Raw genomic sequence first — 25,465 nt, forward strand, 5'->3', positions numbered from 1 at the left:
AACAAATTACTGTTATACAAAGCAAGCCGAGCTTATGGGTTCACGCCTTTTTCTTTGTTACGGCGAGTCTGCAAAAACACTCAGCACAGCATCAGGGTGTATTCGTTGCAAGCGGTGCCCTCTAGAATCAAATGAACGTAACGTTAGAAAACAGACTCTTTCATCCTTAAAGTGCCATCTGTGACCTTTACTTTCTTTTGAAGTATCCGCTTGACCTGTTTACTGTAATATGATTCCCAACCATCTCTGCTTAGCGTAGGCAACGCCTCCAGGCGAAGCGAATACCGTAATCTCCTAATTCCCTGGAGGACTGCCCGGCGCCTGATTTAACTTGGGCTTGAAGAGCGAAGTAATCTGAAATGTCGCGGCGCTCTTAGTCGCAAGGGAACTGCTTGAGCGGCGATGTGAAAGTGCGACTTCTGGCTCACGCAGCGCCTTGATTTTCCCGTGTGTACACATAGACGTAACGGAGCTCTTTCCTCCAAGGCGAAATTGGTTTCAGCGGCCCGCTGTATCTCGCGCGGACAGACGCCGGGGAGCCCAAGTGGCGACGAGTTGTGTGGCCGCTGCCTGCACCCTATTATCGATCGCGCTTATACGCCGAGGAGAGCAACTTGAGCAGCGGGCAGCGATCCGAGCCATGAAAAGAAGGGTTCGAGCCGAGCGAAGCGGGCCGCGGGGTTCATTACGTCCTCGCCTCCTCTCTTTCGTCGGACCACTTTGGGCCGCGGATGCGATGAACGCGCCCTGGGTACACACAGAAAGCCCCCGCCGCACTACGTTATTACAGGGGTACGAAGAGCGTGCATCTTGGTCTTCTTAATACCTAGGTGAAGACATGTCGCTTACAGTGAGGTAGACTATCAGATTCGGGAATATCAGGAGAGGGGGGGGGGGGGGGGGCGTGGCAGTACGGAGGCTTTTTTTCGCCTCTTGGAGGCGTTGACGCAACTCGCCTCGGCACCCGCGTTTGTGAGATGTTGTGATGTAACGGCTGCCGCAGAAACGGGGTAAGTGGCGCACATCGGTGGATCGGGAAAGGACCCTGCGCATTGCCTTCTACCCGGCCTCGGGCGGCGGCGCTTACTGCGATTCGGGAACGGAACTGAGGGTAAACACGAACTAGAGAAGAATAGGTCCAGAAATGCGCAGAAACCGCTTTTTAATGCGAAGCAGTATATGTCCACCCCCCTCTTCCCATTTTTCTTTCCGGTGAAGGCGCTTTATACTCGGCGCCGCTCGACAGTCCCTCCTCGCCACCGCCAAACCCTGATTCACAAATGTTATTTGCAGCCACTTCGCAGCCAGCGATGCCTCTTTCACAAACTGCGCAATCGGCCGACAACGGTGGTAGCGCTGTTATCAGATGATTGCGAAGAATCTACAAAAGCGCGAATGGGTGTGGACGGTGTCCAGCTTCGCAAGTCATTCTTCACAGAGTGATTGATTGATTGATTGTAGGGTTTAACGGGCCGACGCAACGCAGGCGATGAGGCGCGCCGTAGTGGAGGGCTCCTGATCAATTTTGACCAGCTGGGGATCTTTAACGTGCGCCGAAACGTCGTACACACGGGCGTTTTTGCTTTTCGCCTCCATCAGAAAAGCGGCCGCCGCGGCCGGGAATCGAACCCGCGACCTCGTGCTGAGCAGCGCAACGCCTTAGTCACTGATCCACCGCGGCGGGTCCCTTCACAGAGTGGACGGGCACTAATTTTTTTCCTTAGACATGAAAACAGTGCTTGAGGAACTACAATCAGAAGGCACGGCCGTGGGTTAGGAGCACTCGGCAAGCATTCCCAAACAATGAAAAGTGAGCTACCTATGTCACTCAAAAAAAAAAAAAATCTACAATTAGTGCATACTGCCGGTGATGACATATCGGAGCTGAAACTTGGCACCTTTCTAAACAGCTAGAAAGCAAACTTAAGTCGGGTCAACGGACTATGGAACGAATAATGTTAGGAATAACACGCAGGGACAAAAAACGAGCTCCCTGGATCAGAGGCAAGACTAGAGTAAAAGATGTCATAGCTCAATGAAAGAAAAAAAGAAATTGACTTGGGCTGGTCTTGTGATGAGACGAACCGACAACCGGCAGACAATTGTGAAGACACCAGAAAATTCCTTTTTCGCCGAATGTGTACTTATCTAAAAAACAAAAGTTGTCTAAAAGAACCCAATGCGCTTCCAGGAAACGTAAATTAATGCACCTTCCCCGCTTGGACAAGAAGGAACATTTCTTATACAATTACTTACTTTGGTTGGAGTTCTTGAATTCAACAAGGCGCTTGAACTTCTATTACTTTAATCCGCGTGTTATGATATTTGCTGTGTGGTATTGGAACAACTTAATTCCTAGTTAAAGCACAGGCGCCATTACGTACGATTTGACAGCCAACCCGAGAACGGCTGGTGTTCATTAAAACAGTATTTAAATCAACCGCTCTTTAGCACATGTGCAGACGATCCAGTTATTATATACAACGTGCTAAATTCCTGAATATCGCGCGTGATACCACATGTTAATTTTCTTCAGCCAACACAAACTGCCCAGCTACGACAGCCGAGCCCGTTTCCAAAATCACGCCTGGTTTCTCGCGAACGGCCTCAACATAAAAACAGACAGGACAAAAACTGTGCTATTTAAAAAAAGAAACCGAATTCATGCAATAATATTCGATGAAGAATTAAACTTGTCAGTTCAACAACAACAATTAACAACAAAAAAAAAACACTAGATGAAATATTTGACTGGTTTAGGCGTGAGCACGACAACGTTAATTTTTTTTTGCACGGAAGTTATCGCAAGTCAGCGGTCGTTTGTATACATTACCATCACCCCCCCCCCCCCCTCCCCGCGAAAGAATAAAATGTCGATTTATAGCGCCTTGTCGTGCTCGCCCGTCTGTACTGCTGCCTTTTTCGCACGAACATCGCCCGCTCATTTTTACTGAAGAGAAAAATGATTCGTGTAAGTCATGGCGTTTCCTAAGGTTACCCCGTGGAGCCAGTCCTCACAAACATTGAATTATTACGTTCACCACTTCCTTCGTTCACCGGCTTGTTCTTGCTCATTTATAAGAAAGAAAGGACAGATATCGGCTGCGCCCATTATGAAATGAAATGCGAAAGCAGCCCACGTTCTTGCTTAGAAAACGTTCCGCAGTTGCCAATAGCTCTGGTACCCGGTCGGTATGTAACACATCCCTGTGCTTCAGGGTAACCACACAGTATGCAGTGTACGGGCACAGAGGCACTCTAGCCGTGCCTTTCGCGCTGATCTGGAGCGCCGGCGGACGGCACTCCAAACTTTGTGTTGTGTTTAACATACCGTTATCGTTGAGCCTAACTGCATGTCAAGCAACGTCGTACTCCTTGTACGAAGAGCTGCTGGGGCTACCGGTTCGACGTTAGATCTCAACGCGTGACGTTAGGCTTAACGCCGCGCCATTGCACTACCGCATCGCCCCTTCCTCTTCTACGCACTAACCCTTGCGCATCTGAGAATACGGAAGGTTTCACTAATGAGGCTTCATGAATTAAGATTCACGAGACAGGCTTGACGAAACCACCATGGAACCGGCAAAAATAGGCTAACGGTGCTTCCGCACCAAAAAATCGATATTAAAACCACATTTTCAAGTTGATATCCCACAATTGTAATATCCTTCCCTAGGATACACGCTCTTTTTAATATGGGCCTGTAAATGGCACAGGAGCAATCAATGGAATGCAAATGATATCTCGTATCATGCCAAGATTGCTAAATGATCTGTTGCCTAAATTAACGACCACACTGGGCTCTTCCTCGAACGTGTACTACTATACAACTGCCATCAATAATTTAGCTCTCGCCTTTACTTTTATATTAACCTAATTTAATGATTTGTTTTTATTTGGTATTTACAATAGACCATTATTAAGCTAGACCAGGGCAGATTGGACGTAATACACCAGTATGAAGCAAAATCATCTTTTGTAAACAAATGGTTTTTATCAAAGTTACGGATGATGACTTAATGCGCTCTTTTTTTACCATGTCTCACACAATACCGCGAATGTAACATAATAATTCAAGCTGTGTATTGTCGTTTTAGTCTATTTTTCTCCCTCCATTTTTTTCGGTATATTTTTTGTTCCATGATCGTTTCGCTGCCATGCTTTCTGTTTTTTTCAGGCATTTAGATCTCGTCAGGTAGACCTCGGGCAACTTTTATCGTAAGGCCGTGCCTCTTTCCAATTTCCGTTATCTCGAGAACCGAATTTCGAGAACAACGCGCACCAGCACTTTCTAATATGCGCTCGTTTAGACCCCATTATGACGAAATTTTGTCCAAAGCCATCCAGTTTTTCTGTCTCCGTGGCTCCTCCTTTTTTCTTTCCTCCGGCGTGTTCGGTCTTTGGCATATCAGAAATGGAGACGCGATAAGCCGGTGCGGTGCGTTTTCAAAGTGTAAACCTTAGCATCGCCCCTGCGAAAGGGTGATTTTTCCCGGCGTCATGGCGGCGGCGTCGCAAACGGCAACCCTTCCCGTCCGCTCTTCCGTTTCCGTTTTTACTTCGCTTCCTTCTTCTCCCTCCCTGCACACACATCCGTTCCCCCCCTCTCCGCTCTGGTGCAGTGTGCCTTTGTGCGAACGATCCACAACATTCACTCAACGGTTTATCCATTAGCGAGTGGCCGGTCTTCACGCGCGGTCGAGCCAGAAATAAATTCAAGGGAACTGCTGTTCCATATAGAGATCGCGCTACAGCATCCTCATAAAGCTGAAGGCTCGCTGCGTAAATGACTCACGAAAGAAATTTTAGTCGATCCACCAGAAAAAATAAAATACACTCACGGTAGTTTCATCCGGAGTACAAACCCACCGAGTTTAACTATTTTGGGCAGCAGAACTTTCCTGCCGCGATAATTAAAGATGCATGAACAGCAAGCCCGAACAAAGGGGCGCGTCTATCTAAAACGGCGTAAAACCATTTGTAAGCGTTAAATCGGACGTACGCCGAGCTTTAAAGCCCAGAACTAGTTGTGCGAGATAACTTCCAAAAACATCGTGAAACTTTTGCGTAATTACTAGTCAACAGTCGACCACCGTTAAGTTAATCATTACCGCCCTTTATAAACCAAGTGGAACGATTTCGTAAGAATTTGCGAAACTTGTGGGAGCATTTCCGTGCTTTTTTCGCTAAACTTAGTCGTTTTGGAGCTAAAGCTAACCTTCCCGAAAGGGTTTATTTCCCGGAACGTTTAATATTCACTTTTTAGAAAAGTGTAGTAACAAATTAAGTTGGGCGAGTTGGTAAGGGTGCAAAATGAAACGAAGCGCAAAAAGAAACGACAATACGGGAGGAAGAAATACAACTGGACAGAGCGCTACTATTAAGTAAAGTTTTCAGTGGAAGACACGAAGTTATATACATGAAGAAAAGAGATACCGCCAAATAAGATACGGCATTACTTAAGGCGGACACGAGTGAAAGGATCTTTTAAGTAACATCCAGTTAATTAATTGCAATGTTAGACACAGATACGGAGGGTATACGGACACATTTTTCACCCATTTTCGCGATATCGGCTGCGTCCACAATTCCGAGTGTCTTTTTGTCACGGTGTCGAAATAAAATTGAAGTTTCCATAAACAGGGGGTGTCATCCACACGACAAGCAATGTGCAGATAGGTGTGAAAGCATATCGGTGTTCCGGGCCCCTTTATGCTCGCGCAGACGAATATCCAAACAGCGTCCTTTTGACCGATATACACTTATTTTCATTTCAGTGGTATTTTGTGGACCACCGCCACGCGAGATGCCGCATACTTATGTTTAATAGAAGGAAGGCCGGACCCTGAGCATGACGCAGCCCTTCTTTCAATAGCCTAGCAAACACGGCAAATCTTACCCGGGCCACTGAACACAAAACTTTTCCCACTTTCTTTAGTCAGTGCGAAATAATATGCATGTAGGGCACCACCGCAATCTTTTTAATTCTGATTTTCTCCTTATCTCGGTTAGTCTCGGAACAACAACAACCCGACTTCACGCATTTCACAGGCTTCTTACATGCGTTTGACAACAGGTTTTCAGATAAACCAGCAGCTATCAACCTAGCCCCCCGTAGCGGAATGGGGGCTGGATTTAGATGGGGCCGGCCTAATGCACGATATGGCCATGCCATTCTTAACGATTTTCGAGCGGGCCGATCCGTACCTTAGGAGCGGCTTAGTCGACCTTTGTCTCCATTCTTCATGCATATAATTTCGTATTTTCCAATAAAAACTTTAATTGATGGTAGCGCTCTGTCCTGTTGTATATGTTTCTCCCGATTTGTCGTTGGGTTTTTTCGCGCTTCGTTTCACCATATATAAACGTGCCTGTAAGAGCGCCCTGGTGTTTAGCACGTTCATTCTAAGCGAGCGCGCTCGGATGTCCTAAACTGTTGGATGGATTAACCTGGTAAAGTTCGCGAGGTATGCCGCACGCCGCTGCTTGGAAAGACTTTAAGCCATGATCAGCGGCGTCACGGTGTTAATTCCGCACCCTGCCCTGCGTATTATATAGCGTGAGCATACGCTTTAGAACTTTCGGTAACGACGAGATTTCCTGGGAGACACGGCGTAGACCTCCACAGTACCTCTGGCAAGTCGATCTAGCAAGCTTTAAAACTCGCTTGATTGATCCATACGAACTTTCCGTCCGTGCGGGTTCGCACAGAACTGCTATGATACTCCGAGCTTATCGGACTTGTAGCGTAGCTTGGAAACGTGAATTTTGAGCTCGCCGTCGGATAAAGGCGACTCACAGAAAAGACACGTCCTTTGTGTATCGAAGCCATTACACAGATACCGCAGCTAGAGGAATTTCCTCGGAAAAGTGAAATGCGCACCTAATCATGCGTATTTACTGTAACACGATTCTTTGAGTTTCACAAAATATGTAATATGTTAGCTTCTACGAAAAAGTCCATTTTAAATTTAACTAAACGTGGTGCGAAATTGAAGAGATACGAACGATGTATAGACGGTATTCAGAAACAGTATATATAGCATTATCCGAGATTTTTCTGTGGATACGAAACGGCGCAGAAATTACTGGCACATTGGACGCGAGTTTTCGTGTAATTGCGAGTAAAAGTTGCTGCTTGTAAAAGAGCGCCTAACCGCTCCTCTGTCTATGCAACTTGGCGTAAGCAGCCCCCCTAACACTACGTTGCACACGAAGCAAACTCGTGCCTTTAATAGTAGCTCCACGGAAATACTCCACAAAACAATAAAGAAAGCCAAAGTTAATACTTATGAAAGAACTCGGACAGAAAGCTGCAAGAAAGCTGCAGAAAGACAGAAAGACTCGGACAGAAAGACAGAAAGCTGCAGAAAGCTGCACTTACGTGTTCGAGTACTCGGACTTACTGTGTAATTATCTGTCATGACGTCTTAGTGATACAAGATTTAGACTAAGAATTGGTTTCCAGCGGACGTACCGTTTTTTTTCTCGCTTTTACCACCGATTTTCTCGTGAGCGCTAAGCACTGTATCGACCTAAGCTGCATGTTCCGTTCCGTGTTCCGTTCACTCCAATGTCATCAGTAGTTCGAAGCGTACGATAAAAATAGGCAGCGTTAAACAGAGGCCGTGTCGTCTACAAACGGAACAGGTGGGCAACAAAATTTGGCTTCGGCTGCTTCGCGGTAGAAGCAATTAGGTGGCACCGCGTTGCTGATCTCTCGCTAACAACCATCACGTCAGAGTAGCCCGCCCGCGCGAGTTCTTCCGTATGGCCCTGCGAAGGGAAAAGCGGAAGACGTCATTAGCCTAAGCGTCCCAAACGGTGCGAATGTTCTGTGATCGAACTTTAAGGCTGCCTGCATTTGCAGTTGCTTTTGGGAACCAACACTTGTCGCCGAATTTACTCGCAGTTTAAGCCTATGACAAGAACTCTGGAAAGAACTACCTTACAAGGAGCTCATCTATAGTCGACGTCACTAATATTCACTAATGCATTGCTAGGCGGACGTTTTGCCAAGAGCAGTCTGAGCAGTCTGATGTACAAGTGCGAACGCTAACGCGTTAGTTAACATTTTCGCTAAGCCGACGCTTTGGCAATCGTACAGAAGTTCATTGCTAGCGCAATGCGTCGCGTCTTTGTCTTTTATATTGTCTTATTCTTACTTAGCGATTTTTAAGGAGCTGGTAATCTATATTTGCCGTATTATCCCAATTACATGTGTTATCCTGACCAAAGGCTGTATATGAGGAGGGTGGATACGCGCTGGAGACGGAGGACCAAACAGCTGACTTAGCGGTACGGAAAGTCGGTAGGGGAAGGTGGGGCATACACAACAGTTGAAAAGCAGGTCAAGGCAGCAGAGACGACGAAGTGGGCACAGAGAATGGAAGCGACAAAAACACCGGAGTCTTATAGGACAGAGAAACTAAAAATTGGGAAAGAATGACTCTATTGCAATACGAGCGGCCGTACTAGCTCTTCGAAGCACGGGCGGGGTGCCTGAGAACCCGGGCATACATTGCTGTTTACAGGCGGCAGGATGAAGCATGTGCATGCTGCGGCAGTGATTAGGAAACTATAGACCACATTGTCAGGGTCTGCTCAGAGGTACGATCACCACGGGGCGAGGGGGAAACGACTTTGGCGGATGTTTTGGGGCTTGGAATGAGGGGGTGCCTCAACTTCAGGGCCATAGAGGTAACGAAGAGGCGGCTGGAATGGTGGTGGAGGAAAAGTAGGGAAGGGATGGGTACGCAGGAGGAGTAATCATAGGGATGAGAAGTTGGAACACCCGGGGGAGAAAAAAAGGGGGAGGGAGTGATGGGTGTTTGAAACAGGGGTGAGGGGGAGATGGCGGGAGGCAAACCTATTAGGTTAGCAAAGAGTAAGGCAAGTAAGTGGAATAAAACAGGCAAGTCAGTTACTGACAACCGACGCCCCGATTCAAAGCGTGCCGCTAATGATCATATAGTGGGGTGACCTAAGGATACTTATTCCGAGAAGGCTGCCGTTGTTATCTCGAAACATTAAAGTGACGGCCTTCTCGCCAGGGAAGAAATTTGTCCTTGATTCCAGAACACTTGTGACAGCCCTCCGAAACGACTGGACAGGCCGGTGTTGAATAATTCGAAGTCCATCTTAAGCTTTTACTGCTCTACATAGTCACAATAAACTCCCACAAAACAATATTTTGGGCGCGATGTAGCCAGCTTAAAGGTGCAATAATATTCCGCGCTTTCCTCCATATTGTTTCCCGTGCAACTGAAAGATACAACTGAGGTCGCTGCAAGACGTATCGTCGTGTGACGTTTACTCTTTTTTCTTATCCCAGGTGACGCTGGTGAAGTGGAATGAGCCGTACCAGAAGCTGGCGTCGTGCGACAGCAGCGGCGTGATCTTCGTGTGGATCAAGTACGAGGGCCGCTGGTCCATCGAGCTCATCAACGACCGCAACACCCAGGTGACCGACTTCGCCTGGAGCCACGATGGCCGCATGGCGCTCATCTGCTACCGCGACGGCTTCGTGCTCGTCGGATCGGTGGCCGGCCAGCGCTACTGGTCCTCCACGCTGCACCTGGACCGGGCCGCCGTCCTCTGCGGGATCTGGACGCCCGACGACCACCAGGTACGAGCCCTCAAAGAACCTGCTACCACAGACTTACTTCACGGTTGCGACCGGCGTTGATTGCGGCCCCCGTCAAAATAGTTACGGCTGCTGAGCGGTAGGTTCCGAGTACACAGACGTTTCTAGCAACTGTCATGGCGGTTAACACCGGCACTTTATCCAATTGCTTACAAATAAAACAAAATTAGTAGTGCTTTAGCTCTGCTATGCCAGGATATACGTAGCGTGAGCTAAGGTTCAGCAATCCAGTCCAATCCAGTCCAGTCCAGTCCAGTCCCATTCAGTCCAGTCCAGTCCAGTCCAGTCCTGTCCCGTCACTGCTCCTCGCGCATGCTCAGCACGGCTCTTCACGAGCCACGCGAAACGGCTATCAAGCGGCTCCGGCGCAGCGTAAGACTTGGCTACTGCGCAATTGAGGCGCACACCTGGGCACACGCCGGCGCCAGTGCGTCTGCCGCGGCTATGACGCAACTCAATCCAACACAATCCACTTTAATCCAATCCAAGCCAAGCCAAGCCAAGCCAATCCAAGCCAATCTAATCGAATCCAATCCAATGCCTCTCGCGCATGCGCAGAACGGCCCTTCACGGCACACGCGAAACTGCTCAACCTCGGCCAGTGTAGCTTACTCTACAAAAGCTGTGTCTGTAAACTCACTTAAGAGGGCGATGATAATTATGGTTATTGTTAACGGCGTTAGAGCCTTTAGCGGTAGCCATCACCATAGTGATGGCTGTAATAGTGTGGGCATTCGTTCACCACGTCAGACGTGACAGCCATCAAAACATCTTTGGCGGGAAGGCCTCATGCTGTTCCAGTGGAAAGGGCCTGGAGTTTCTCCACGTTGCTTGTTAATGGAAAGTTGGTCATTGCCGAAAGCTTCCTTCTAGCAAGGCTGAATTAATACCGTTCTGAACAAAGTGGAGAAACAACAAACTTGGGCGAAATACCGAGAAGGCTGACTTGCAAAAAAAAAAAATCAAATTAGTTAAAGAGTTACAGAGCATTCGTAAGAAGATCGTCGGCTTTACTACAAACGCATTCTGCTGACAGACAAAAACACAAAGAATCCCGAGGAGTGAGCCGTATTCAAATTGTCTGTAAACTATCTAAAACGAGAGCGATTAAGCTGCATAAAAAAGTGGGGTGAGGGTCACATGAGCGCTTTTGCCAATACCGCGTGGTGTGGTTGCAGGAGTTGTGGAGCATAACGCTCGCAATACTCCAAGGTGGTTCTTCCAGCGAAAGCTCTACTACGCTCGCAAGGTCATTCATCCCAGTAGACATATTCTGGACACCGGCCCACGCGGGACAGGAAGGGAACGAAACCGCACACTCTCAGGCTCGAGATCTTACCCTCCGAGCTGGATGGCGCCCGACCCATCCCACGGGGCAAGGTCATCCAGAGACAGTCTCTTTAACTATACCGACATTACGGAAAATTACCGCCTCTGCCGCCGAAAGCTAGCACCCCCGCACCCGGAACTCACAACAGCCCAAGAGCAAGACTGGAGGTTCATACAAACAAACACATACCCACACCCAACCCGCCTGCACCTAATCCACCCAACACAAGTCCCATCCCCGAACTGCACCCTCTGCACAGCCCCAGCCACCCTACCCCACATTCTGTGGGCCTGCCCCCAAAACCCCTATCCCCGAATCACCACAGCTGAGCAGTGGAGAGAAGCACTGGCATCCCACGACAGGGAGGTACAGACCTCCCTGATCGCAAGGGCCGCCTCGGTCGTCGTTGGGATGATAACAACGAACACCAACTTCTCACGCTAAAGAGCAGTTCAGTTTAATAAAGTTTTGTCTCTCTCTCTCTCTCTCTCTCTCTCTCTCTCGCGTCGCAATGATGTTGAGCCGCCGCAACGCTAGTGAGGCAGGTGTGACGTCACGCCACGGGATCCGCTGCGCCGAGGCATAAAAGCTTCGCTCTCTCGAACCCTCGCCGCTTGGTGCCGCGTGACTAAACGAGGGTGTTGTCGCGGAGCGACCACCTCGTTGCAGTTCGTTCGACACCTCGTTCGGAGCGACCCCCTCGTTCGGCACTTTGTTTGGAGCCTAAACTCAAGGGAAACGAGCGGTTTCCAACGACGTGGACAATGATCCACGACGACGACGAGTTCCTTTTGTGAAAAGGTGATCGGAGCAGCTTCCTCCTCCTCATAACCGCACCCAGGGAGACAACGCGTGGAACTGACTACCTGCCGAGCAAGTCAGCCGAGATTTTAACGCAACGATGGACCGGACGAAAGCGAAACGTGGTGCTAGGCGAGACCAAGAGATAAGAATCGTGACCGAGGTGACAACGCTTACCGAGAGCGGCTGGGCTGACAGAACAGCGATGCGGAATGTAATAGACAAGCTCATAGTCAGCCACGAGGAGCTTGGCAGGATTGACGTCCAGATCGAGGACGCGATTCCGGTCAAGGATCCGGCAAGGGAGTACGAATCTGCGGTGCACTACTACGACCAGACGCTCGAGAACCTGACCAGTCTTCAGTGCCGGCTCGAGGACCTCAGCGTCGGCAGGACTACGTAGTATGCCCCCTCGGCGGCGATAAATACGCCACTTTCTTCAACGACGGTTCCATCCCAGATCTTCGGACCTCGTTTCACTACGCTTGCCATCAAGCCTTTTGATGGGGACGTGTGTCAATGGATGTCGTTCTGGGAGCAGTTTAATGGTGCAGTCCCTACGACTCTCAGACAACTCTCAGACACGACTCAGACACGACAACTCTCAGACACGACTCTCAGACAACCCGATTCTCAGCACAACTGGCAAGATTGAGTACCTTCGCAACTACCTGGAAGGTGAAGCCGCAGCTGGCATTTCCCGATTTCCAACAACAGAGGTGTGCTATGACAGTGGCATCCAGATGCTCAAGGATAGGTTCGGGGACAAGAGCCGTATTATACAGCGGCATTTTATAACACTCCATAAACTGTAGCTCGTGCCATCTGCAACTGGCACGAGAGAGTATCGCAGCCTATACGACTACGTTCAGCTGAACATCTGCTGCCTGAACGTGTTGGATGTCCCAACGAGCAGCTGCTTGGCGATGCTATACGACATTCTGCTCGAGGCATTGCCGGAAGAGATCATCTTGGCGTTTCACCGACACGTCCTCCTCCAGGAGAAATTAGCGGCCACGGCATCATTTCCTTCTGGAGAAACAAACGTAATGACTTGCCGGTAACTGGAGCAAATTTTACGGTATTCGCAGATCTAGGTCGAGGCAAGAGAGCAATGTGCTCCAGTAGGGTCTTGTACAGGATAATGTGACCCTCTCGAACGTAACGGCCAATCGACACCGGTGCTGCTCGCCTCGCAAGCTTTGATGCCTGAAAGTAACAAGTGCTTTTTTTTCTGCAAATCGTTAAAGCACGGTACCGAGGCCTGCAAGGCTTCTCTGAGCATCCCGAAAAGAAGGAGTTGGCAAAAGCTATGTGGTGCTACCAATGTACGAGGACGGCTGTCGGTAAAAGGAGTGCCGATGAAAGATAATGGGTTTGACATGCAAGAGAAGGACCCGTCATGTGCGACCCTGGCTACAAGGCTAGTCAAGACGAGGTCAAAAGCGAAACCACCTTCAATTTCCCGGTGCAGACGCTGGCCACCCATAGAGCTCTTATTGCACTCCCTCGCTGCCAGCTGGGCGAAGACGTTCACCTCCACAACTTCCGGTCGTGGATCGTCGGTCCAAGCAACGCGCGCTACATACGAGGCATTTTGGATGGTGGCAGCCAGCACATTTTTATCAAAGACGACCTTGCTTCGAGATTAGAATTAAAAGCCATGGGAGAGAGAGCCCTCCCCGTCAATACATTTGCGTCGGCATTCCCTTGTGAAATACGAAAGTGCAAAACAATTGAGGTGCGACTTCGTAGTCAGACCCGCCGCGGTGGTTCAGTGGCTAAGGCGTTGCGCTGCTGAGCACGAGGTCGCGGGTTCGATTCCCGGCCGCGGCGGCCGTTTTTCTGGTGGAGGCGAAAAGCAAAAACGACCGTGTGTACGAGATTTCGGCGCACGTTAAAGATCCCCAGGTGGTCATAATTAACCCGGAGCCCTCCACCACGGCCCGCCTCATCGTCTGCGTTGCATCGGCGCGTTAAACCCTACAATCAATCAATCAACTTCGTAGTCAGTTAGACGAGCCACAGCAAGTGATAGATGCACTCACCATACCCACGATTTGTCAAAACGTCTCGGATACGTACATAAACGGAGCGTTCACTGTACAGTTAAGAAAGGCATACCGTCCGCTGGCCGACAAAAGAACCATTCCAGAGATGCGAGAGGCGCCAGGCGTGAGCCTTCTGGTAGGCTCCGACCAAACGTGGAGAATAGCGACCGGGGACACGATCCGTTGCAACGAGGTCAACGGTTTAGTTGCCGAAAATACTACACTTGAGTCGAAGCTGCAGGGTCCGCCCCAGAAACATAGCATGACACCCAGCCCCCAGCAAATAAAGTGTGGCGTTCTTCAGACGCAAGTACTTCAATGAGCGGACAGTAACGCTGGCATTCGTAACGCCTGCCTCCGGGACACAAACACGACCATCAACGGAGCGATTTGTGTACCTTTGGAACAGCCGTCTACGGCGCACGATCACGGCAAAGACACCCCTGAGGAATTTCGAGTGCGAACGACTATAGAAGATCGAGAAAGGAGTATTTTCGAAAATCGACATCTCCGTGAGGTCGTCACGTTTCGGTGCCTTCGACAGATGCCAGACGGCAGCGCATTGATCGAGCGGGACAACCATAGAACTCGATGGTCCTGGTCAAGGAAACCAGCACTCCAGCTCCAAGAACCAATGGAAGATGAAGCTCCAGATCTCACCGGCAAAAAAAATCGAAGAAATGTAGAGGAGGACCGAGAAGACAATCTAGTCTGAACCACCCTGTGTGTCGTGCGTTTTCCAAGAACTACAGTGCTATGTTTTCGCCAGGGACCTGCTGTCAGACGTTATTGTTTTCCACATTTGTTTTGTAGCCGTGAGGACGTTGGGGACTAGCAGGCGAGGAGGAGGAAGAAGAGATTGTGTGCTTTTGCGTCCGCAGATCCCCTCAGGCAACTGGGTCTTTCTTTCTTTGTTTTGAAGTTACTGTCATTTAGGGCATTGGGGCTAGGTTTCTGCCACGGGGATATTTGTCGCGCTCTGCACTCTTTTATTTCGCAGACAGGTCGGTTACCCTGCTAATAAAACACATCTCGTACTTTCTCTTTCCGGTAGGTGTAGTATCTATTTTTACTTCAGTATGTTGTAGTTACTATGGTTTTCTTTGGTTCTCCAAATTGTTGACATCACGTTCCTCACATTCTCCTGAGTTCGATTTGCCCATTAGTTTTAATTCTTAACCATTTCAACAAATCTGACTCGGCCAATCCCCCTGAGTGGGTACCAACCAACCAAGATCGCGCCCAGCAAAGCATGCACCAGTATCATCATCATTGTAAATTTGTGAGTCGTCACCATTAAAGCGCCCCATCAGGGTGACTGACGGCTCGGTTCCCTGGTGGCTCATCTGCAATGAGGTGCTCGCTCCGCGACAGGCGTAGCGTAGCGGCTGCTAAGCCGGCGCTTGGTCGCTCAGTGTAGCATGGATGGCGCCCCAGCTGAGCCGTTTGTGTGTGCGCTTCAGCGCAATCGGCAGGCCAAATTCAATCATCCAGTAGATATAGCTAGGATCAGGCCGCGAAATCCCAGGAAAAGGCAAGCCTTCAACTAAACACTGTGCTCATACTCGTTGCGAAACAAAGCCAAACAGACCATTCACCCGTGATAACTAAATTTACAAGTATCCATTTTCCCCAAATTTTGACGCTCTTCTGAATCACTCTGTCTCAAACGAACTGAAACGAACTGGTCAAGTCTTCAAAAAACGCAATATTTTACTTTAACGCGCCGAACCTTCCCCTAGGATATGAAGCGCGCCGTAGTAGAGGGCTCCGGACTAATTTTGACCACCCGGGGGTCTTTAACGTGCGCCGAAATCTCGTACACACGGGCATTTTTGTCAACGTCAGAAAAAAGCCACCGTGGCCGGGATGGTACACGCATACTTGGGCTGAGCAGCACAATGCCTTGGCCACTGAGCCACCACGGCAGGTGAAATGCAATATTTACAATTTATTTTGGTCTCTCAATGGTAAAACAAAAACGCACACAAATTCCGAGAATTGACTAATAATGCGTAAGCATACCTACTCTGTTTTTTTTTGTATTTTTAGTTCCTTCCTTTACAGATTTACCTCTACATACACCATTATAACGGTCAGATATATAAAGCAGTACTGACACCAATTTTCGGCGATAATATTATTGCACAGTTCGCTTCCTTTACTCAACAGAATACACTGGCTGAAAAATGAGCGGCCTGCGACGCGAAGAACCTACTTCAATTGGATCTCATTTATCGCGTCGACGGAGCAGCGCGTGGAGCGGCACTCAGCAAATGGACATCAGCGTGACATCATCCCGTGAAAACCAAAAGAAGTGACGCGACAGCGCTCGTCAAACACTCGTGACGTCACTTCACGCGAGCGGCCCCGCGTGCGGCGAGCGGGCGCCGGCGCATTCACAAATAGGTGCACGTACCCGGAGCTACAGGCATAACCGCTGCTCAGAAAGGCACTGTTGACAAAAATAAAGTTCCACACACGGGAAAGGAAGCGATAATGGGGATCCTCGATTTACCAGTCCTGGACGGTCCGCGGGCAGTCCGAAGACTGCCTTCAGAGTGGAGGTCCCATAAGAATACATGGAAAAATCGAGCGCCGGATCGCGTCTCGGGCAGTCCGCGGACGATCCGTGAATGATAATCGATTCGAGGAGGCCCAATATAGCCCGGAATCGCGAAAGAAGTCGCCATCACGACTTTTTCTTGAAAGCGGTCATTGAATTTCCGCAGCAATGGTAGGCCTAGCCCCTTCAGGCAGCTCAGCCGTTCAGCTCCGGCGGCGGCGCGGTCGAAACAACGCCGCCTGCAGCCTCCGCAGTGTTTTTACGTCCGCACAAAGCGGTGAGGTCACGCCGGGATTCTGTCATATGCGCCTTTCTGGATGAAAGCGCGGGAATTTGAAACAAATGATGTTCAGGTCGTTCAATGTAATTAATTATCGAGCGCTGAAGTATTTAAAGTGCTGTTTCGGGTTTGCCAGCCCGTTAAGCATCGATAAAAGCAATAAAAGTGGAACATAAAATTTGTGTGTCAGTACTCCTTTAACTTCGCCAGGCATGCATTTTTGTGCAATTTTTAAAATAATAATAATACAATTTTTGTTATCAAAGAGTGCGTGCAGAGGTAAAATCGGCCCGCCAAAGCCCGAGGACCATCAGGTACGGGCCCTCAAAGAACCTACTACCATAGACCGTCTTCACGTGGGCTTGGGCGGCGTCGCCCGGCACCAGCGGTCATCACTTCTGTCAAAAGTACTCATTGATAGCGATAACGCCGATAACTGAATACAACAACAACAACAACAACAACAACAAAAAAACAAACAAAGAGAATAAAAGAGAGAAAGACAGGCAAAAAAGACAAATAAAAATAAAGCCAAAGAGACACAAACAAAAATAGAATAAGTGAACAAAGAAAAAAGAAACGAGAAAATAACAAACAATAGCAAAAGAAGGCAATAAAAAGGCAAATAAAAACGAAGACAAACAGATACAAACAAAAATACACAAATTCAGCATTGGTTATAACTATTTGTTAGCATTTTTTAGCAAAACTCATCACGCTTCCGGAATCGATTCGTACTCTTGCAAGCCATCGTAAGCTTCCTCATCACCAAGAAACAATTGTAAACCAAAGAAATAATAAAAACCGGGCTATCTCCACTAACGTGAAAGCTGGGCTCATTTGCCCGAAGGCGATAAGTGTGGGACGAAGTTCTACCCGCCGCAGTGGCTCAGTGGCTAAAGCGTTGCGCTGCTGAGCACGAGGTCGCTGGTTCGATTCCCGGCCGCAGCGGCCGCTTTTCTGATGGAGGTGGAAAGCAAAAACGCCCGTGTGTACGAGATTTCGGCGCACATAACGATCCCCACGTGGTCAAAATTAATCCGGAGCCCTCCACCACGGCGCGCCTCATCGCCTGCGTTGCGTCGGCGCGTTAAACCCTACAATCAATCGTGGGACTACGTTCTGAACTACGACTTTAGCGCTGTCTAGGTAAGAAGTCGTTTGTCCGGAACTGATACAAGCGCTCGGGTACGGTGGCGTTTCCATCGGGTTTTCTGGCAACCGGCTTATTTGCCGTGGACGGCTTCGACTTATTGGTGTCTTATTCGTAAGTGGGAACTTAAGCGGGAACTTATGCGTACGGGCAAACAGGCACTGGGGAAGGGCGAAGCATGCAGGGTTGAAGTGTATTCTTGGTGCCTTCGCGTTTGTGCGCACGGAGGGGGGTAGCGGTTTGGGGGTTGAGGCATACAGCTTTGCTCTAAAACTCTTGTGTCTGAAGCACGAAGCGTTCTAGCTCGAGGCAGTGGAAAACGAGTGTCCCGGTGTGTCTTTTAGTACGCGTTTTTACCCACGGAGATGAAACGTTCTAGCGCGAGGCGTCGGAAAACGAGTGTCCCGGTGTTTTAGTACCCTGACTATATGAAATGACGACGACAGAAGTCTCCGACAGCCCTAGTCTCTAAGGGGCTTCACTCTTAAAAACGGGCACCGTGCACAAATAAATATTTCAGTAACACTCTTACGTAAGAATATATGGCACCACGCAAATGTTTCCGCGCAGTTAAAGTAATAATTGCTTTAGGTAATTCATTGAAAAAAGCCAGTATACAATACGGTCTTGCAGCCTTTCGTAATGTGTACGCACCCTTAACGTCATAAAACGAGGTTATATGCCGCAGAGGTATAGGTTTGACATGGAAAGTTCTGTAATCTGTACACCAAAAATAATTTAGCACAACAATTTGCTTAAATAAAACATCAAATGACGGTAAGCTTCTTGCCTTGATTACGATGTCTGAATACGGCACGTGTGACCTATAAAAAACCCTCTGGGCTATGTTTTTTTTTTAAATACCGTAGTGAAGATGGGATTCTCCGAAGTCCGGTGTCGATCAGGAACCCAATCGCCCGGGCTCCGGTTGATTTGGCAGGAGGCTGGCTGGGTGATGGTGTTGAAGTTCTTGGAGATGGCGGTCGAATTGACGAACTCGAGGCGTTGAAGTTGATTAAGGGAAACGTAAGTTTATGTACAGCTATTTACAGTATGAAAACTGGGTACATGAGAAATAAAAAGAAAAACTGCAAACTTCAGCTAGACGCTAGCTCCGAGTGCGCACAAATCACTCGAGCTCCTCAGCTTCGTCTAACTCTCCTACTCTCGGAGCGTACACAAACCGCTCGAGAAAACACGGCCGAGACTCTGTCTCGCCGCGAGATCCGTCTAGTTGCCCGGTGCGGCGCTGCACCCTTAACCTCCGACGCGATCTTAACCTCGACTAGGGGGCTCACAAATCCCAACCTAGCGTTAACGGTCGAGACTCCTTGTCTCGCCGGGAACTGCCAGCTCAGCGCTCAGACAAGAACGATTACCAACGGCCAAGTTGGGTCTTATATAACCTCGAGATCACACTCTCTCGGGAACGCCCCTGTAGCGTTCGTACACGCGTATGGGCGTGCCCAAATACATGTAGACAGCTGTCACTCAGCACGCCACGGAATATTCATTGAGGCGCCGCCACCTTCGGGTCAACGGCACGCTCGTAGACGAGCAAGTTCGAGCGACCCCGCGGGGCGAAAACGAAAGACGGCGACAGTGCGTCATGCTGACCAGGGCGCGACAACAATGGAGACGCCGGTAATCCCAGCGGGTCCGGCAGGCGTTCCTGGAATCCGGCGCCGCCGTCTGCCCTCTCAATGGGGGATTATCCTTGAGGAATGCGAAGGGCCAGACAATCCGTCTCCCGCGCACGCCGCGACGAATTAGCGGTGGCTGCAGCGCAGTGTCGGCAGTGCTACGTCGCCAGACAGAGCGGCGCGTTCTCACGCGCAGCCCGGGCACCTGGCCGCTAACTCATAAGTGGACCTTACAACTCCCCCCTTTAAGAGGGTTACTGGGCCTCTTGGTTCAGTCAATCCGAAAAGAATTTAAAAGGGCCACTCGTTTCAACTCTCCTTCCGCAATAACAGCGGGATAAACCAACAAACAAACAAACAAAAAAACACGTGGAAGGAGCTAGGTATAACCACAAATGAGCCCCCTTCTATTTCTCCAGCTGATCCAACTCCCTCTAGCCTAAACTACAGACACAACCTATTCACTAGCCGTTCAACAGGGACGGAATACTCTAGCAAACCGGAAACACACCAGAAAATTGCTAAAAACACTAAGTGCGGGTAAAAAGAAATTGGGTCGTGTCTCCGGAGCGCGTAAACGCCACCAACAACGGGACAACTCAAGCTATAACACTGATGCGCGCTATAACCGCAAACGCGCACAATCATTCCGGCACTCGACAACAAGAACAAAAGGAATTAGAACTGGTAAAGAACGCGGGCAACTTTGCAGTCAACAAAAATAAAACGTTAATAAAGTTTGCATTGCCACTATGCGCACGCGCGCAAATGTTCTCCGTGACGGCGTAGCATGATAACGTTCCTTCAAGAATGTCCAGCTGTGCTTTCGCTCACTTGCGGTGCACAGAAAGTTCAGTTCGGTGCGCGGATCGATCAATTCGGTGCACGGATCGAGCACTCAAGGCATCTCGTCGCCGCACAACCGCGGCACACACACACACACCACCAACGAAAAAGGACGGGTGAACGGGAACGTTCACGTCCGTCGTGGCGGTGTTAAGGCTCGGAGGCAATTCAATACTAGCCTCCCCAAGCAACAATCTGAAAGCAGGGGAGTGCATCCGTGTACTTCCAGCCCCCTCTGCAGATGATCCAGACCGCGCAGCGTTGCAATGTCAACGCAAGTCTCGACAATTTAGCCCCATGAGGCGAACACAACTTCGGGGAAGACGGAGTGGTATCACAAAATGCGACTTCGCTTCCTGTCCCATAGGCCAAGTGGCCATGCCTCTCCAATGCCCCAACGTAAGGCAATGCTGCGCGCTGGCCGCGTGAGCGCAGGGTTGATGCTGGAGCGTAATGGCGGCCCGCGAACGCGACGACCTTCTCGGGATCATTCTTTCCCTTGCGCGCTGACTGCCCCACAACCACAACCTCACAAGTACCTGTCACTACCAAGAACCGCTCGTGCACGCTAGGTGCATTCTGAGCAGCGGCCTGACAAAGACAGTTTTTCGGCTGTCCCAGCACGCACTCATCCTGGCACAACTCAGAACTAGGGCCTGTGACACACTGCCAGGTCGCAGAACTTAGGGCGTCAACCCATCCAGCGCGGCTCCCGACTAAATCTCGGTAATGGCCGCAACCAACGCTAAAGCTACGAAGCTCTATCTCAGACACCGGCTTCGCGAGATCGCCGATTGCGTCTCCTTCCTCTCTTTCAACTGTAGCTGCCTCCTCACACGGTTTTTCCCTCTCCTTCACAACCTCCTCGGGAGCTCCCATTCTTGGTTTCGCAGTCTCCACGCCTGCGTTTTCATGTTCTCCATCGGCCTCCTCGGTTACACTCTCACCTTCAAGACTACCAAACCCACGCGACATCTCCGTATCGTTCCTACCCTCGTCAAATGCTCTGAGCTCCTCATCCTCCGTCTTCTCGCGTTCTCTCTCAGTTCCTCTTCCATTTTCTACCTGTTCAACCCAGTCTACCTTCTCAGCTCCCTTATCCGCCTTTAACTCCTGCTTTTCTTCAGCCCGATCGTCAGCTCCGTCTCTTTTCCGCTCCGTCTCATCACATGCTTTCTCGTCTTCTCTCTCCCTTCTCCTCTGGGCGAGCGCCTGAACGCCCGACACGGCGTTCACTTTCTCGTGCAACTTTTGAGCGGAATTTAGAGCGCGGCGGGCCCCAAGACTTTCCTGCACGACTCCAGCCTCCTCCGGTCCACCGATTAGAATTTGGGTACTGCCCGTGCCAGCAAGTTCAGCATGCATTAGCGCAGCATCCGGTGCAAAAGCAGCTGGCGGCTCTACACCCGCGACAACGGGGCTACCCCTTGGCTCTGCTCCCATGCCGGGCGCGCTCGCTTGAACACTCCGCGTGCTCGCCTCCCATTCCATGCAGCTGTTCACGGCTGAGCCGCTCGCTTCCCGTGCGCAGCCACGGCCGCTTATCTCGTCCTCGCGCGACTTCAAATTGAAAAACGGGCTGCCCCCATTCAACTTTGCTGTCAGCGCGTAACTGGGCCTGTTCGAAGGGTTCTGTCTCATGCGCTGCAGCTCCATTCCCAAACTTTGCCCGCGAGGCTGCTCGTCATGTTCGAGCATCACTTCATTACACCGTTCTACGGTATCTCCGGACGCGCTTACTTCGTCGCTCCTCATCCCAATGTCCGTCTCCACGCGTTTGACATCGGCGGAAATGCTAGCCTCGTGTAGCGAGTCACGGCTGCTCGCTTTGTCATCGCAATGTACAACCTCCAAACACTGGCCGGAGCCATTCAACTTCGCTGTTTCTATACAACTAGCTGGGTCTGTGCCCCATTGTTTCTGCTCGCGGGAGTCCGAGCGCAAGGGCGCCTGCCTTCTCCGCTCCAGCTCCAACTCATACCTTCGCAACCGCTCTTCAGATTCGAGCTTCAGCTTTTGCATGCGCTCTCTAAATTCTTGCACTGCTTTTCTCTCTCGCTCCTCCGCTTCGCGCGCTCTTTCCTCCGCTTCGCGCGCTGCTTTTCTCTTGCGTTCTTCGAATTCGTGCGCTGCTTTTCTCTCTCGTTCTTCGAATTCGCGCGCTCTTTTCTCCTCTCGCTCTTGAAACTCCAACTCCATTCGCCTAATAATCATTGTTTCGGACTCCGCTTGGAGAGATTCTCCTGCTGCCGAGCCTCCTTGAGGTGGCGCCTCATGCGTCTGACCATTTCCGCCTCCTTCCGCCATGTTCGCCAGCATGCTCCGCGTGACTACCATGCAACCCCAGCCTCAGCCTACACCGCCACAACGAAGCGCAAGAAATCCCACTCACCCGCACCTTCGGTGGTCGGCTGCCGCGTCGCTGGCTCCGTGCGCTGGCTTGGCTCTGCCGCTCCACTCCGCGCGGAGCTCGGCTGCTGCCGATGAGGGCGGGCTTGCGCCCGCTTGCTGCCCCTGGTTGTGGCCTGGTGTTCTCTTCTGCCAAATCCTGCCGACTGCGCCAGTGAAGATGGGATTCTCCGAAGTCCGGTGTCGATCAGGAACCCAATCGCCCGGGCTCCGGTTGATTTGGCAGGAGGCTGGCTGGGTGATGGTGTTGAAGTTCTTGGAGATGGCGGTCGAATTGACGAACTCGAGGCGTTGAAGTTGATTAAGGGAAACGTAAGTTTATGTACAGCTATTTACAGTATGAAAACTGGGTACATGAGAAATAAAAAGAAAAACTGCAAACTTCAGCTAGACGCTAGCTCCGAGTGCGCACAAATCACTCGAGCTCCTCAGCTTCGTCTAACTCTCCTACTCTCGGAGCGTACACAAACCGCTCGAGAAAACACGGCCGAGACTCTGTCTCGCCGCGAGATCCGTCTAGTTGCCCGGTGCGGCGCTGCACCCTTAACCTCCGACGCGATCTTAACCTCGACTAGGGGGCTCACAAATCCCAACCTAGCGTTAACGGTCGAGACTCCTTGTCTCGCCGGGAACTGCCAGCTCAGCGCTCAGACAAGAACGATTACCAACGGCCAAGTTGGGTCTTATATAACCTCGAGATCACACTCTCTCGGGAACGCCCCTGTAGCGTTCGTACACGCGTATGGGCGTGCCCAAATACATGTAGACAGCTGTCACTCAGCACGCCACGGAATATTCATTGAGGCGCCGCCACCTTCGGGTCAACGGCACGCTCGTAGACGAGCAAGTTCGAGCGACCCCGCGGGGCGAAAACGAAAGACGGCGACAGTGCGTCATGCTGACCAGGGCGCGACAACAATGGAGACGCCGGTAATCCCAGCGGGTCCGGCAGGCGTTCCTGGAATCCGGCGCCGCCGTCTGCCCTCTCAATGGGGGATTATCCTTGAGGAATGCGAAGGGCCAGACAATCCGTCTCCCGCGCACGCCGCGACGAATTAGCGGTGGCTGCAGCGCAGTGTCGGCAGTGCTACGTCGCCAGACAGAGCGGCGCGTTCTCACGCGCAGCCCGGGCACCTGGCCGCTAACTCATAAGTGGACCTTACAACCGTGGAGATCTATTTTTATATGCAGTGGAGCAGTTGAAAAAAATATCACGTGCCATAACAGAGAATACTATAGCCCAATGTTTAAGCAAGTATTTTTGGAAGAGAGGAAGGCAGAAATATTTTTAAATTGCACGATATGCAGGTAGTGACTCTAAGATTTTTACTTGTGGGTAATATGTGTATTGCACGAAGGGTCCCCATGAAAATATAAACCTAGGCATTTAACAAACGCGACGAAGAAAATACGGCACAGGAAGTAGAAGCTCACTTAGACGTCTGTAATGTAATGAAACAGTCATTTGGCACAGTTTTTGTGGATTTTGGAAAGAAAATAGCCGACTTTTTACAGGATTAATTGATATTAAATTTGTCTCAAAACAATGAGCTGCATGTCTAGCAACATCCTGAAGATTTGAAAGAGTGACTAAATAATCAGAGTGGCTAGATGATACCAGCTGCGTGTCGTAAGCGTATAGACAACTTTTAAAAGTTTTAACAGCAGTAGCTAAATTATTAACATGCAAATTAAAAAAGAAGAGGTGACAAGATAGATCTTTGCGGAATACCACTCTTGCTGAGTATTACAATCACCATAGTCCTGAGTGATACAATCAATCAGCCCCGATCCAAGTGACACCAGCTGAGAACAATCCCGAATGAATACATTTGAAGCAGAGATAGAGCTGGTATGCGCAAACCATAACGGCATAATTTATCGCTGAGTATATGATAGTTCACAGTATTAAACGCTTTATGAGCCTCAAGAAATAACTCACCCGAAACCTCGTTCTGATCTATGCTGCTATGAAAGGTATCAGACAACTTTTCAAGTAGCACCTTCAGGCCCGCGCCGGATATCAATCAATCAGTAAATCTTTATTTCAACATCTGTGTTGGGGACTGTCAACAAAAAGCCACCAAACGGGCTTGATAGGGTTCACGGACCCGTGTACATGGCAAGTGGCAGCAGCGGCTTGCTGCCAACATAAGCATGTGCATACTTGAGCACACAGCAAGTTACAATACATGTATATTAAAACATAAATCCCATCGCTAGAAGATATGCGTACACATAGAAAAAAACCATTACAACAACTTAAACTAGAGACGAAGCAAAACGTAACACCAGTTATCTAAGGTAAAAGAAGAAAAAAGACGATGAATTACACCAAGCATATAGTTATACAATCACTAGACAAAAAGTGGGTATCAATTGAACAGCACGCTAAAAAAAGACACTGATTTTTCACACAGACTATTCATTGTCAAAGCTTGTTTAGATAAAAGGGAAGATGGTGACGTAGCATTTGTGTGGCGCAGTTCGTACGGGCCCGCGGCGGGCCCAGCGGGCCCAGCGTTCAAAAGTACGGAAGTTACGCTGGTATTGTTTTGCAGTTAGTATTGATATATGCGGCAGAAAATTGTTACTTTTTCATAGTCCACTTTCATATTGTTTGATCAGTGTGGTTCTGTAATACTCAGGCATTGGAACTAAATTCATATCTTTAAAAAATAGGGTAACTGTGGCTATCATTTGCTGCATTTACAATTATTCGGGCTGCCTTTTTTTAAAA

The 25,465-nt window shown here is 49.7% G+C and overlaps 1 protein-coding gene across 1 annotated transcript in view; it reads left to right on the forward strand.

Moving 5' to 3' along the window:
* Tusp (WD40 superfamily protein Tusp) overlaps positions 1-25,465 on the forward strand; it is a 159,231-nt gene that overhangs the window by 100,134 nt on the left and 33,632 nt on the right. Inside the window, exon 2 of the mRNA XM_077685015.1 lies at positions 9,335-9,628. Coding sequence (XP_077541141.1) covers positions 9,335-9,628 — 294 coding nt within the window. The remainder of the gene's footprint in view (positions 1-9,334; positions 9,629-25,465) is intronic.

This window comes from Haemaphysalis longicornis, unplaced genomic scaffold, assembly GCF_048455015.1.
Source record: "Haemaphysalis longicornis isolate Haplotype H1 unplaced genomic scaffold, Haemaphysalis longicornis Haplotype H1 scaffold_9, whole genome shotgun sequence".
Classification (NCBI taxonomy): Eukaryota; Metazoa; Arthropoda; class Arachnida; order Ixodida; family Ixodidae; genus Haemaphysalis; species Haemaphysalis longicornis.